Source organism: Suillus discolor (genome assembly GCF_016758755.1).
Source record: "Suillus discolor strain FC423 chromosome Unknown F5147scaffold_60, whole genome shotgun sequence".
Lineage (NCBI taxonomy): Eukaryota > Fungi > Basidiomycota > Agaricomycetes > Boletales > Suillaceae > Suillus > Suillus discolor.
The window spans coordinates 36,474-51,917 of NW_024541307.1; the positions used below are offsets into that span (position 1 = coordinate 36,474).

Below are 15,444 nucleotides of genomic sequence, written 5' to 3' on the forward strand. Positions count from 1 at the left end.
TAACATGGATGGACGGACTTCCCGGACGGATGGACCCGCCGGACAGATGGACAGACAGACGGACCCGCCGGACTTTCGAGAATTCCGGTATCTTGCGGAAGTGATGCTCTGAAAAAATTCTAGTTTGGGAATAAACCAGTTATCAATAGGCTTCTTGGCTCCCATCCACGCGCCCAAAGTCATGATGATGTCCATATTTTTGTGGAAGGTGAAAAGGGCTTGGTCAATACTTGCCAATAAGTCATCATCGGGAGCAGGGCTCTGTGCCAAATATCGAACATTTATAAGGGCATGGATTGCGATGACAAAATGATGAGGGGCTGCACCGGATATCAGGCCAATGATGTAGCATTGGATATCACAGTGACCTCTCCCTGTGACTTGTTTGAGTTTCGAGATTCCGCCAGTGAAGTGGTGATAACCTGTGACAGGCTGTAGGATCGAGAACCAGAAATCAAGTTCTGAGGTGCCAATGGCTACTAGACACCACTGACAGTCGTGGTCAAAAAACTCCTTGTGCCAATGATGCAGTGCTTCTGACATCAGGAAGATTGAGGGATCAGTGAGTGGCCAGTCCATCCAGAATGGTGTGCAGATGCCGTTTAGCCGGTATTCAGTGCAGGCATCAAAATATGCCTCAAGGTCAGTGGGATTGACCGTGATGCTGGCAAGCTGGTCAAGTGTGATAGAGTGGGTATGAGGGGGGTGCTGAAAACTGTCACCAAACTGCAGATAAGAAGCCATGGTAAATGGGGAGGTCTTCCCGCATACACAGGCAAGCATAGCTGCCTCTGGGGTGTCAATGATGTATGCTGCGAGAGGAGTAAGGCAGTGCCAAACATTTCCAACAGGATCAGACATCATGATCCCAACCTCAGCAGCTTTTATCAATGGCTTGAGAATAATCGAAAGGCATTCATGCATAAGGCAATCTTCAAGCACTCCTCACATTCATTGATTAGGGTATAGGTACTTTTGGATGGGGAGTAGAGCCGTAAGTAGGAAAGCTTTTGATGAAAGTTTTGTGCGGGTATGCATGTATATGTTAGCGAGTCTCAGAAGAAGCAGATGAGCGAGTCTGGCACCAGTCATGGTAGTGATATTTTTTTTGTCAGAGGACAGTACAGTGCCAAGAACTGTAGCACCTCTAGGAAACTGAGTCTACAGGAGGCGTGTTGAGATGACAAAAAAATTCAACTGCTGCACATACCTGCATTTCCCAAGCAGCATCACCCGTCATCCATTCTGAGTATACCTGCACAAGATGCACTGCCATTGTGTAAACACAATGAGGGGTAAAATCAAGCTTGTCATGGAAAAGTGGGTTGGAGAAAAGACCCTCTAGGCATTTGACAGGGTCTCTCCAAAACAATTGAATCAGATATTTCATGGGATAGGTGGAGGGGATGATCTGACACTTCCAGCTTGGTCTGCTAGGAAGCATCTCCGCATGGCTTCGCAACTCTCTAGCATTGCTGAATGAAAGGTGTAGTTTTTGGATCTGAACAAGGGGTAAACTAATCAATGCTGCAGAGTGTGAAGATAGTACTTACCAGAGAAAGCTTCAGGAACACGTCAATCGCTGCCATGCTAAGGGGTGAACACAGAAGGAAATCAGTGATTTCCCACTCTTCCTTGGATGCAAAAGGGTAGAAAAGGTTCTCGTTTCTGTACTTGATGAATTCATTGGTGTCAAATGGATCTAAGAAGGTTAGTCCATCCTCAGAGTAGCACATCCTGGCACCCTCGTACCGCTCCTCCAATGACCCTTCTGCCGCTCCGAAGTCATCATCGATAGGATTGAAGTCGCCATTGAAGTTGGCATGCACCTGATCATCCGAATTATGCATGATAGCATCAGCTTCAAGCGAGGCATATGTGATGGCAGTTCTACTTCTGCGAACTGCGAGATATTGACAATGTTGCGGATGGAGCTATGACAGGAAGTTCAGGGTTGGCTAAGATGGTGAGTGAGACTGCTGTCCTTGGTGAAGACCTTCCCACAATTGGGACATGTTGGTACTGACATTAAGGTTATCAGTCAAAACTTCACACAGTCGTCAGACTCAGACCTTGTATTAACTTGTCATATCCATCCCATGAATTCCCTCTCTTCTCCATCTTTAAACTCGCCTACACACAGTCGCAGCCGAAACACTCCTACCAGATCATATACAAGTCTGAATTCGTGAATGCTGTTGAATGTGCACCATTTGGGAGAGAACGATTTTCCTTCTACCATGCACCTTGTGAGTTCTCCCTCCTTATGTTCATCTCAATCTTATCTATCTTTGGTAGGATGTTGATTACATGTCAATGCATGGTGTTGTAGAAGGCACAGCCAACCACTCTGACCTCATGCTAGAGGCAGCCAAAGCAAGCCAAATGAAAACATCAGGAAAACATCAAGTTCCTTATTTGCTCCTTATTTGTCCTTATATGCCTTAATTCACATAATAAGGAATATTAAGGCTGTTTTTTTCACACTTAGAATAAGGAGAATAAGTAGGTCCCTCGCCTTAAACTAAGGTAATTTCCTTAGAATAAGGAAATTAAGGCAGTCAAAGTGATGTCAAAAAGTGCACTTTATTTTCTACCATGGAGCTGGTTTGAACTCTCAAGATCACATGATCAATTCTCAAACTGTCAAGCAGCTTTACTTTTTGGTTAAGATCCTAGTGAGTTATAAGCAAAATACTAGAGTGTGTTCAAGAAAGTTCAGGCACACAAGTAATCTCCTTAATTCTCCTTATTAATTCTCCTTAGGCTGACTTGCAGCCACCATGTGCCTTAGAATAAATATAATTAAGTACAAAATCACTCCTTAATAGTCCTTATTCTCCTTAGCCACCTTAGTAAATTTGTTAAGAAAATCAAGGGACAAAAAGGAACTCAATGTTTTTGTGATGAAGTATGTGAGGTCGAAAAGCACCTGGCAGATTGCATTCTCGAACACCATACAATGCTTCTCAATCTCTGGCACCAGTGTGCAGAGGCAGCAAATTCCTGGTTATTGACAGCAGATCTTAATGTTGGGCATATGCATATGGAATGAAAGAAAGATGGTATTGTGGCATTCACTCACTCAGAATTCATGGTGGTAAGTCTCCTTGCTATGACTCCTTATTATCATTGAGATCGTTACAGAAAACTCACGGCTCAACTATGTAATAACTGTCAGTGGTGTACCAGCATTTTCTGCAACTGTGACTCAGGCTGGAGGGCTTTTTTATTATCAATCACGCTATATTGGAGCACTATTGCGCACTTTTTTTAGGTGTGAATCTAGAGTTCAGACGGGAGCAGACACAATGGAGAGAGCTAGGGAACAAGTATAATCTCAGTCTCTGTTAAGAACTCCGTTACAAATGTATCATGTACCTAGGGAACAAGTATACTAGTCATCATGAGCTTCGTTCTAGATGAGGGAAAATAATAAGACTTACATCTCAGTTTCTGGTAAGAACTGAGATGCAACTACGCTAGGCCACTACTCTATATGTGCGGGTGAGATAGGAATAAAAATTGTAAGGTAAATATTTGTGTCAACGAGCCGATGTCAAACGTCTCTCGTTGCCTACTGATTTTGGGTTGCACTCGGACAGTTCTCCCCCTGTCCCTCCTCATTGTCCCTATCTCAGATCCATCAGCTCGAACTAGTCGGATCGTTCAGACTCCAACACTCCCCCTTGAGCGCAATCCAAGCTCATCTGAAGGTGAAGCTTCTGATGGCGAGGGTGTGGGAGGGCCTTGGTGAAGGTGTCTGCAAGGTTATCTTCTGTGGGGCAGTAGGATAGGGTGAATGTGCCATCCTTGAGGTGCTGCCGCATGAAGTGGAAATGAATGTTGATGTGCTTTGTGCGTGAGTGGAATTTGGGTTTGCTGGCAAGGGCGATAGCTGCCTGATTGTCGCAATAGATGGGGGTGGGGGTGAAAGGAACATCGTAGAGTTCGTTGATGAGGAGCCGCAGGTAGAGAATCTCTCTGGCAACGGTGGTTAGGGCTATGTACTCAGCTTTGGCTGTGGAGAGCGCAATGAGCAACTGCTTTCTGGCACTCCAGGCAATGGGGCCTCCGTTTAGGAGGACAATGTAACCGGACATCGAATGACGGTGGGGTTGAGACGCCCAGTCAGCGTCAACGTATGCCTCTAGGCCTGTATCAGTACCGCCGAAGGTGAGTCCAATATCCACTGTGGACTTCAAATATCTCATGACACGTTTACTCGCCTCCCAATGTGCACGTCCCAGATTCCGCATGAATTGCGACAGAGTCACGACCAAAAACGCTATGTCCGGCCAGGTACTCGTTGCTGCATACATCAGAGAGCCTATGGCGCGCTGGTAGGGTACATCCTGCATATTGTGGTGCTTGGTGAGGGTGGAAGGCGACTGATCAATGGACAAGGTGGCTCCTATGTCCATGGGGGTAAGTGCGCTCTTCGCATCTAAGAGACTGAAATGCTCTAGTATGGTCTGTACATAGGCGCTCTGCGAGAGGGTTAGCATGCGTTCAGTATGGTTGCGCGTGACTTTGAGGCCGAGGAGCCAGTTGAGCTTGCCAAGGTCAGTTATCTCAAAGTGCTCTTGGAGCTGACCTTTGAATTTGGCGATGTGGTGTGTATGCTGGGAGGTAACGGCCATGTCATCAACCGAAATGGTGATTACTGTGTGCTCATTGTCGATGCACAATAGAAGACGGCTTGATCCACCTGTGAACGAGTGAAGCTGATCTTCTTGAAGACTCCGGCCAGTTCCTCCGCCCACTCATATCCCGCCTGCTTCAGACCAGGCAGGCTCATCCTCAACCTGAGAATCTTCCCCTCATCTCCAGTCTTCAGGTACCCAGGTGGCACCCTCATGTAGACTTCCTCCTTGAGGTCAGCATACAAATAGGTGCTCTTGATATCTACCTGATGTATCTCCCAGTCCCTCTGTGCGGCCATCGCCAAGACCGTTCTGATCGTCGACATGTTGGAGGTAGGTGCAAAAGTGTCGAAGTAATTGACACCTTGTTGCTGATGTTGGCCGTTGGCCATGAGGCGTGCACGCAGTTTTAATTTCTCCCTGTTAGGTCCGCATTTAGTAGCAAGCACGGGTATGACGTTGATTCGAGACCGAGGTACATCAACAATTTCCCACGTACCCAATTTCTCCAATTGGCTGATCTTGTAATCAAGTGCTTCTTGCCATTCAATGCTATCTGGGCCATTCAAGGCCTGCTGTAACGTTGGCTCTGCTTCAGCGGCCACCAAGGCCAGGTGATGGGTGAGTACTTCTTCATCCTCTGCATCTGATTCTTCTTGCAGGGACTGTACTGCAATACTGGTGTGCTCGCCCTCATTGAGGGCCAAATAGTACCCTGGTGGTGGCCTAATGCGCGTGACTCTTGGTGCCAGTGGTGTCTCTGGACGTTGAGTAGGTCTGGGAGGTGTGGAAGGTGGTTGGGGAGGAGCGGGTGATGTGGCCTGGGCAGGTGAGTCATTCTGTTTTGTTCCATCGTTAGCATTCATGGTAATGGACTCCCCCTCATCCGGGACACTATCACCCCCCACAGGTGCAAATGTGACATTCTGTTCCACCATCACTCGGCGCTTGGAAGGCCACCATACCCTGTACCCTTTTCTCTCGCTGTCAACCCCCACAAACACAGCCTCTGTCACCCTCAATTCAAGCTTACCGGCATTCTGGAGGTGAACGTACACCGGCGCACCAAACTCATGTGCCTGGGAGAGATTTGGCTTTCATTGGTGGATGAGCTCGAATGGGGTGTGGCCAGGTATGGTCCTCAATGGGAGTCTATTTTTCAACCATGTGGCATAGCTAATTGCCTCTGCCCACAGGTATTTAGGCAAGTCGCGGGCTAGCAACATTGCCCATGCGTGGGACACCAGAGTTCTGTTCAGTTGCTCTGCGACACCATTCTGCTGGGGAGAGTCATGAACGGTAAGCTGTCTCTCTATCCCCTGGTCCAGCAGGTACTTATCAAACGCTGCGCTCAGATACTCCCCTCCTCTATCGGACTGAACCTTTCATAGGCGCACATCTGGGTGTTGATGGGCAAGGTACGCCTCATAGCCCTTGAAGGCACTCAACGCCTCACTTTTTAGTTTCAGGAACTGCACTCTAGTCTCACGGGTGTAATCATCCGTGAAACTGATGTAGTAGTTGCAGCCCCCAAGACTCGGCGTCTGAGCTGGGCCCCAGAGGTCCATGTGGACCAATTTGGCATAGGTACGTGCACGGTTCTTGGTCTCGGCAGGGAAAGACTGACATGTCGCCTTTGCTTTTGTGCAGGCATCGCAGAATTCCAGTGAGGAGGAGGTATCAAGCTCGACTCCTTCCACCAGTCCATTTTCTACCATGTGCTTTACCGCAGCCTGGGATATATGTCCCAGGACCCGGTGGAGTTGGCAAACGGTGAGTTTCGTTTTGGCTATATTGGCATGGTGCTTCTGATGCTGATTTACAGCATATAGTCCCTCGAGTTGGGGGATCTCCGCAATGACATGATGTTCTGGCCCCTTCAAGAGGATTTTGCACATCCGTCCTTTGAAGAGGACGGCAAGGCTGGACGCTGCGATTTGGTTGGTGGAGATGAGCATAAACGCCATCTTGGGAGCATATAGGGCGTTCTTTAGGGTGACTGTGGTCCTCTTCTCTCCCAGAGGTAAGTCTATCTTGACATCTCCCCTCCCTATAGCGCTTAAGGTAGATCCATCAGTGGTATGGACATCCTGGGGGTCGATGGGGACATAGTTTGTGAACTTGGCTTTGTCGGGGCAGAAGTGGGAAGTCGCGCCAGAGTCCATGATAGTGCCTCTGTGCTCTGCTGGTACATTCAGGTCTTTTGCTATGGATGCCAAGTCTGAGGTGATGAAGGCATACTGATCTTGCGCTTTGGTCCCAGTTGCAGCATTAGCTGCCTGCTTCTTGTTGGCTCCTCGCTTCTGTTTTTGATTGGGACCCTGACCTTCTTTCCCTCCCCCTGGCCTCCAGCAGTCACTCTTATAGTGGCCCTTGCATTCACAATTGAAGCATGTGATATCGGGGTTCGTCGTACTTGGCATATTTGATGTGCGACCTCTCGAAGATCTGCTCTTGGACACTGTCAGTGCATCATTGCTGCCTCTTTTGGTGCCACGTTTGTTGGTGAGTTGCCTATGTTCGTATTCCTCCGTGATTATGTTAATGAGTTCGTAGGGTGTAATGGGTTTCTGGGTGACTTTCGCGGCTGCATTAATGGAGGATACTAATGGTCTATAGGACTTGGGGAGGGAGCTGATAATAATGGCGTAGAAGTCTCGATCCTCAACATCAGCGCCCATGCCCACTAGGGATTCCCAAAGGCGGAGTAACTCTCCTAGGTGGGCTTTAGTGTCACTGTTTTCCTCGCATCTGAGGTCCTGGAGACACCTTCGAAGGTCGATTTGGACAAGCTCTGTCTTGCCTTCATGTATATCACGGATCTCCTCCCAGATAGCGGCAGAGCCCTCAAGCTTCTGCACACGCAGCAGCAGCCGATCGCTGATCGGCCTGAATATCTGCTATTTTACGAGTGAGTCTTTCTGGAAGTACTCATCCGTATTTTTATCTAGTTCCTCTATCTCCGTTTGGCTGGGTATCGAGCCATCAGGCTTCGACACCACGTGTGTCTTCTCATCGCATTTGAATGGGACAGGTTTCATTGCACGACCGTCAACGTAACACATCAAACCTTGGGCACCAATGGCAGTCAACATCTGTTCCTTATAAATAATCCAGTTGCTGCCATCCTTGGCTAGCTTGGGGACATTGAACAGTGCGGAATTGGTACTGGGGAGCGTGTGGTCCATGATCGTGTCAGGGCTCATAACCTCTAGAGTTCAGACAGGAGCAGACACGATGGAGAGAGCTAGGGAACAAGTATAAGTAATCTCAGTTTCTGGTAAGAACTCCGTTACAAATGTATCATGTACCTAGGGAACAAGTATACTAGTCATCATGAGCTTCATTCTAGATGAGGGAAAATAATAAGACTTACATCTCAGTTTCTGGTAAGAACTGAGATGCAACTACGCTAGGCCGCTACTCTATATGTGCGGGTGAGATAGGAATGAAAATTGTAAGGTAAATATTTGTGTCAACGAGCCGATGTCAAACGTCTCTCGTTGCCTACTGATTTTGGGTTGCGCTCAGACAGTTCTCCCCCTGTCCCTCCTCATTGTCCCTATCTCAGATCCATCAGCTCGAACTAGTCGGATCGTTCAGACTCCAACAGTGAATAGGTGCATATTTGTTCACAGTACATATATTTTGCGCTACCATTATCACATCATTTTACATATATATACTTTGTTTACTTGTAAGGACTTGTATCACGTTGTCGAGTTTGTCAGACTTGTCGGCTTGTGTGTCTGTGCTGTCTGTGATGCTTGTGCGGCTTTGTTATTGTTGTGACATATTGTCACCAAATTTGTAGTTTGCTGATGCGTCTATGGCCACCTTACATAGTGCCGCACATGACGTAGATTCATCGGGGAGCTCAAAGTACCATGCTTCATTCGTGCTCCTCATGTGGAGCGCCACGTCAAACGCGAGAGCACTTATTGCGCGGCCGTCCGCTATTCACACGGCGCCAACGCATCCACTTGCGCGCAGTATCCCACATCAACATCTCAACAAGATCCTGGGTATGGAGGAGGGGATAGAGGCGCAAACAAAACTCATTGAAGAGTCTGACACTTTCAAGAAGGTTGCCATCCTAGGACATCCGTCACGTTCATCAACATGAAACCTTGGAGCTATGTGGAGATGACTCCGAGGTGTTGAGTGCTTATGGACCCAGTCGACGGCTGGTTGGAAACTCGAATGTTCAGTAGACAGTAGTTCGACCCCAAGTTGGTGATGGACCTTGGCTGGCAATCTGCTGGCATTACAGATCGGTGCCATCTGTTTGAAGGCGCAACCACGCAAGAAGAATTTCAAATAACAACATTCAGCTCATCAAAACCAGCCGTCTTCTTCAGAATTACCTGATTTCTTATCACAAGAGTCACAAATAATGCGTTTCTCCTCTGCATTGGTCCTCACCGTCGTTGCTTCTTTAGCCTCATCATCCGTCTCTACCACACCCTCATCATCAACCTTCTTTACCGTACCCTCATCATCTGTCTCTGTCGTAGACCAAGTTGACGAGGCTGGTATCCCTCAATGTCAAAACTTTTGCAAAACTGATGAAGAATGCATCAAAACTGGCTGCGCTTTTGGGATTTGCGTGAGTATCAGTAGTTTTCCTGACTCCGATAGCATGACTCACTTGGATGGCAGTTCCAAGGTGTTTTCTGCATAGTGAGTCGTGTTTCTGCCCTCACATCCATGCAGTATGGCCATTGGCACTGACGCGTGAGTGATTAGTGATTTGTAGATTCGATCAACGGACCACGATCGCATTCGGATCCCCCTGGTCACTACAAAATCCATCTTATTTAACAAGCATATAAAATTTAATATAAGACTGACGTTATGCTGTAACATGCTCTAAAACTTTCCTGGGTCGGCACTACAGTAGGACCAGGGCCGGTCGTATCAGTCACGAGTCAGAGTCAATGTCGAAGTTCACCCATGGCCATGGTCCCAACAGCGCTGCAGGTCGGTATCTTGGAGGGGCATCGATCGATCGGCCAACATAACTTGAATGAAACAAAGAAGACAGAACTTACATGGGATCCGGCACTACGTGTGGCAAAGCTGCATACTCTAAGGCATTGGACTTTGAACTTGCTTTGAACACAGCGAATTTTCCGCTGGAATCAGTTCATGCACCGCGTGAATTTTTATATGGTTGTGGTGTCATGTCAACACACCGAGGTACTGGTTTGAATGCCATGCTTCGATATTAATATAGTCCTGTGGGTCGTGCACGACCAACATCCAACATATGAGTAGTTAGTAGTAAATTATTCTCACAAGAAGCACTCCGAATTCAGAACAGCCTGCAAAAAATCCTTTCACATGGTACCCATCCACTAGCCTATAGGAAGGGCTTCAGATATGCGTGCACCCTGAGATACATGAGGCAGTTGAGCGGCAAGTAGTAGGTAGGGACCTCCTTCGTCTCGGCGCAGCAGGAGCTCCTCAGCTCTGGAACGTGGCGGAGGTGCTGTATTCCTTTCGAGCGCGTACTGAGTGAATAACTAGTAAACACCGGCAGCAAGTGTTCATGAATAGTACCGCCAGCGACCCTCTTGATAATTTCGAAGAGAGAGAAGTGTACTCCTTGCAACCGGTCCTGGACCTCCAGGAACTTTGAGAGCCGCTATAAGTATAGACAGTGGGATTGACCAACTTGTAGGCGTTAGAAACTACAGTGAGTTTGAACTCAATATATGGGTGACCTAAAGCACTTTCCTTGTCTCGGTTCCAGTAGCGTGCGGTTTTTTTGAAGGACACCTAATAATCTGCGGTTGCACAGCCACACCAGTTTCTTTTCTCGACGTCCAACACATGATGCATCGAGGCCAACGCCTATCGTGTCCCACATTCCCCTAGCTCATAGCCTTTAATCGTACCTTGTTCGCAGACTCTCTGTTCTATTTCGAATAGCACGTTGACGACAACGTTGATGGTCAATCGGACTGCATCTGCCCAACGCATGCGTGAGATTCCAAACCACTGTTGGCATTCTTGAAGGTCAGGAGCATTCCCCACATTAATGCTGATATCTGAGTTATGACACGATGAGTACAGTATCAATGGTTTTGTCCTATGGGTCTGCAACTTGGAAGTATGACTAGGTGACTGCCACTGACCCCGCAATAGTATCGATATCTAACTGGCTCTCTCATTCTTTTTCTCGCAACATGTTTCTGTAGCGCCCTATGGAACTGCCAGTGTGTTTGATCAGTCGCACTGCATAGACACGTTCCTCCGAGTGTGGGGATGTAGATCTGGAAGAGCAATAATACATTGAAACCGTCCCTTGGATAGAAAAACAATTGGAAGTGCACGGTGTCCCGAACGTATGGCTGCCTGCTATCAGTCTTGTCACGGTGAGTAACAGAGCGTTGTGGTCCTACATCTCGTAATTTTGAACCACACGGAGACAGGAGGTGCCAGTGTAGCCAGGAATCACTTAATGTAGGCCGGCTGAGTAACACTATGAGACCGGAAGTGGGTTCGAATCACTGGGAACACTACGATTCATGCATCAACGTGGCATTTTGTCTCGTCACAGCCGCGTCACGGGTGTCAAAACGACTACACCCACGAAACACCTGCCAGTGGATGGGATAGGTTCTGCCTAATTCTTGTCGTGCAGTATTGTCCGCTGAGGCATAACCATTTTGCCGAACACTTTTGTGGTAATATAAAAGCAAGCCATCTATCTTTTTACTGTCACCAGCGTCCACCCTGCCTCAAATAAATCATTTGAGCACCTCAGCAGATCATATCACTTCAAACAAACAATGCGTCTCTTCGCCCTTGCCTTTATTGTTGTGTTGACAGCGTCTATAATGTCTGTCACAGCAAAGCAACCGTCATGTAGCGGGCGGGACGAGTTTTGCGAGAAGGATACTGACTGCTGCGATAAAACCGAGGTTTGCGCGGGAAATATATGCAATCCCGGTGGTTGCGAGGGAAATACATGCAATCCCGACCAAGACCCTCCCACCCTGAGAACAAACCGATTTGCACGTAGCGACACACTAGTGAGTGTTTCTGCCTTCGCATTAGTGCTGTTGTTGATCGAAGAATACGTAGAACACTGCTGGTTGAGAAATGAATAGAAGCGATATTGAATGGAAGGAGTACATGATATGAGTATGAAGTATCTGCGTACTGTTTGGTTTGGGGCAAACAAAGCACCATGGGCCAGACCGGCCAGCCATAGATCAAATGCGTATTAGCTAAAAGACACACAGTTTCATCAGAGCAAAAGTCCACTTTTCACCATCTTTCACTCGTTCACTCGACAAGGCGGTGGAGACCTGATATAAATCATCGACCTCTCTGACTCCGAGGGTCATAATATCATATTTATTAATATAAGTTCAAGGACGGTAGAACATCAATCATGCATACTTGTCTGGGACCCTTGTCGACATTCGCAAAGTATGCATACAGGCCGCAAATCCCTATGGGAAGCCTCGCTGACAGCACAGAATTGGGTAGGAGATCCAGCTTTACGAAAGACAACATTTCAAATCTCAAAGGCCGTAGCACTGAAAGAGATTCATTCCCGCCTGCTGGGATGATGCAAAGCACGTTAGAAAGAACAATTTCCTTCTAACTTGAGGTCTGGCTAGCTCATGGGCTACCAAATTGAAAATTTTCGAGTGTTGGTAGTCGTTAGACTCACAGGCAATCGGTCATCTAGCATCAATTATAAGTTTTAAAGGCTGCATGAACGAGTTTACATCAAGGCGGAAGGAAAGTGGTAATATCGTTGACTGAAGTTTCAGCTAACTCTTTGAACTTGTACTGCCTTAAACAAGTGATGTGTAGCTCTCACAAGGTGAACCATGTCAGGTAGCTCGAGTACATTCTCTGCGATTCTACAGTGTATCCTGATGGGGTAGTTTCATGTTTGCCTTCTCTGTGATACAGAGAACGAAAATCAGAAAAACGACAGGTAGTTCATTGCAAAGCAAGGGAACTTGCACAACAAAATAGCCTCGTCGATCTATGTTACAGCATCTATGGGATTTGGCAGAAGGACCACACTCGGCGATCAAGTTCGTGCAAAGATTGACAAAACCCCAGTGTCGTCAAACATGGGCATCGATATCGATATAAATGGAGCATTTTGGATGGTCGTTCTTCATCTTCGACCACGGTGGGCGTCCAGAAAAACAGTCATTAGCATGAAAATTTGTTCACTGCTAGTTGTTGAATGCACACCAATCCAACACATGTCGTTTCCCAACAAACGTGTCCCACTTCATATGATGGGAGAATGTGAAAATCATCTTTCACGACGGGTTCTAAAGCCACGCATCGTAGGGCACCACGTCACCTAGCAGGGATGATAAGGTAAGTGAATTCATTTGGATTAACAGCAAATGATAGACCAAGGACCGAAGGCAGTGCACGACCGTCAGCATCAATCGACACGTTAGACTGTTTCCCAACATTCATCCTTAGGGAACTGAAGCGCAGATACTGTACCCTAGTTAGATCGCCGTGGACGGCGGATGTGTTGCGTACCTTATCCAGGTGAGAAAAGGGTGGAGCAGCAAAAAAGAACTTGCAATAATAGAGCGCGCTGGCAATGTCCTGAGAATGCAGCGACATAGCTTTATCCGTGTTGCCCCCCACTGCCTGTAACGCCTCACCAGACGCAACTTCTACGTCAGATTGTTTGATACCTGTCGATGTGCCATCTGCCTGCTAATATGACACGAGGTATGCTCATCAGAAAACACGGGGGATTAGTGCCGCGTACCAGTACAAGTTGATCTATCTTGCTGATCAGGTGCCTGAGGCAATCCACACCATCTGGGAATCTTCAGACGACCACAGTTTTCAAATTCTGGATGAGGATGTGTGTCTTCCGTCTCTATGCCCTTAGGTCCCAGCGGATTTCAAGTAGGTCCGTTTCGGTCCTGATCGAAAAGCCTTTTAGTATCAGAGATCGCCGGCGAAGACCCGAAGATATGGCTTTGTCCGTGACACCTTTGCCAAGCCCATGTCAGGTTTGCTTCCAAGACAAGATGCCAACGTGCTGCATGTTCCTGCCGAGGTGACACGACGAGCATCCGAAAAGGTGCCAAATTAACGGCGACTGCAATTAGGGAGACGTATCGAATCTGCCTCCGATCCCCGTTTCTCTTCGGCTGGCCTTAAATTCATCCATTGGCTCCAATGATGAATACTAGTGGGAAACGGCACACCTTTTTCTCGGAACTTTGCCTACAACACGACTGTGTTTGGTTCTCCCTTCTAGACCTTGGTGTTTCAACTTTCACGATATAAAACACATTTCAAAAAATCATTGGATGCGGCGAGGCCAGCCTGATCTATCTTGCCGATCAGGTGTGACTCCTCAGGCCATTCATAAAACCTGGGAATTGTCGTACAACTTCAGTTTATTCGGAACACATGTGTAAGAACTTCATGCCTACCGCGTGCTCCATACCATCAGGTTCTAGTGAATTTCAGGTACAGTTCTTGATGAGCAGAAGAAAACGCGTGTGAGAATATTACAGATATAGCCACGATAGATGTCCTTTGATCATGAATCGCGGTACTGTGCATGAAACGCAGTGCGTAGTTGCTATGATCCTCGCTTCACAAAAGCAGCGCGGTTGAGTGTGAGGGGTGGTTGCCTGTCTTCTATCGTGACATGCTCTGCTTGCCCGAGTTAGATTGGAGTTCCGCTGAATTTTCCCCAGCGGGACCAAATCGAAGGACAGCAGTTGTTCCTTCGCACATATGACAGTGGCGCGGGGGGATGCCCACGCCAGGACCTGACTTAGAGCATGTTAGTGCTGCATACAAATACCTGAGAACGCCACCTTGACACAGCGGCGAAATTGACATTTTACCGACTTTTGCCGCCAGTGAAATTACATTCTAAAGGTAATCTAGGGTGCTCTGGAACGTTAACGCTCTAGACTGGGTCTGGAACGCTCTATCCAGGTCCAGATCTGCTTGTGATTGAAATATTGCAAGAGGTAAAATGTTGAAACCCCCAATGTGAGTGGATTCAAGCTTATGTAAATGCGAACATTGATTAAAATTTGATGAAACGAGAAGCGACGCACAAGTAGAAGTACAGAGTAAAGCGAGCACGATCACGACTGTTCGACTCACCGAGCGCTTATATGGTAAAAGATACTAGGATCGCAGAAACTACAACAAGCGACTGACAAGTCGAATACTCAATCTGCACCAACTTCTTCCCGCACTGAGTAAGAACCTTGCGCCACTGAGGCTGTATGTAGTATCAGTGATTCGGATCAAGTTTGGATGTGAATTGTGCACTGGTTGTCTTCGTATTTCGACTTTACGCAACCCTGGCTAGCGTTGATAGGTTTCTGCAAGTTTTACAGATTCAGGTGGTGGACGTGTTTATGCAAGAGGCATCATGTTGCGATGGAGAATGCCGGAAGCCGAGTCGCCAAACTGCGCCATACCCTGCCATACCTCTGGACTCCTCAATTCTCCAACGTCGCTGGCGCTGAGCAGGACGATGCTGGAGCACTCCGAGTCCCTGAAACAACAAAAAGGCCAGGTTTATCACGCAGCGACCTATCTGCGTCGTCCATCGAGCAGTTTTTATCATGATTGATATCATGATTATGGGCGCTTCTCGAATCTCATGTAAGCTGCAGTAAGCGCGGCGCGCGTTTTCCGAACAGTCCGGGGCACATGTTCAAATCCTGGGGAAGATGCCGGTATATTATAAGCTCCCTGCACGCTCGTCACTCCGTTTATTATCCAACACAACCATCGGCTACTG

At 47.5% G+C, this 15,444-nt stretch overlaps 2 protein-coding genes across 2 annotated transcripts; both read right to left on the minus strand.

Moving 5' to 3' along the window:
- Window positions 1-255: 255 nt before the first annotated feature.
- Window positions 256-942, minus strand: F5147DRAFT_543875 (uncharacterized protein; the record flags this gene model as incomplete). The annotated part of the gene is made up of 1 exon (XM_041430293.1): window positions 256-942. A coding segment is annotated over one exon (687 nt), but the record flags the coding sequence as incomplete, so codon positions are not given.
- A 96-nt stretch (window positions 943-1,038) lies between these two features.
- On the minus strand, window positions 1,039-1,718 carry F5147DRAFT_543499 (uncharacterized protein; the record flags this gene model as incomplete). The annotated part of the gene is made up of 3 exons (XM_041430288.1): window positions 1,039-1,161; window positions 1,211-1,501; window positions 1,554-1,718. Coding segments are annotated over 3 exons (579 nt in total), but the record flags the coding sequence as incomplete, so codon positions are not given.
- Window positions 1,719-15,444: the final 13,726 nt, after the last annotated feature.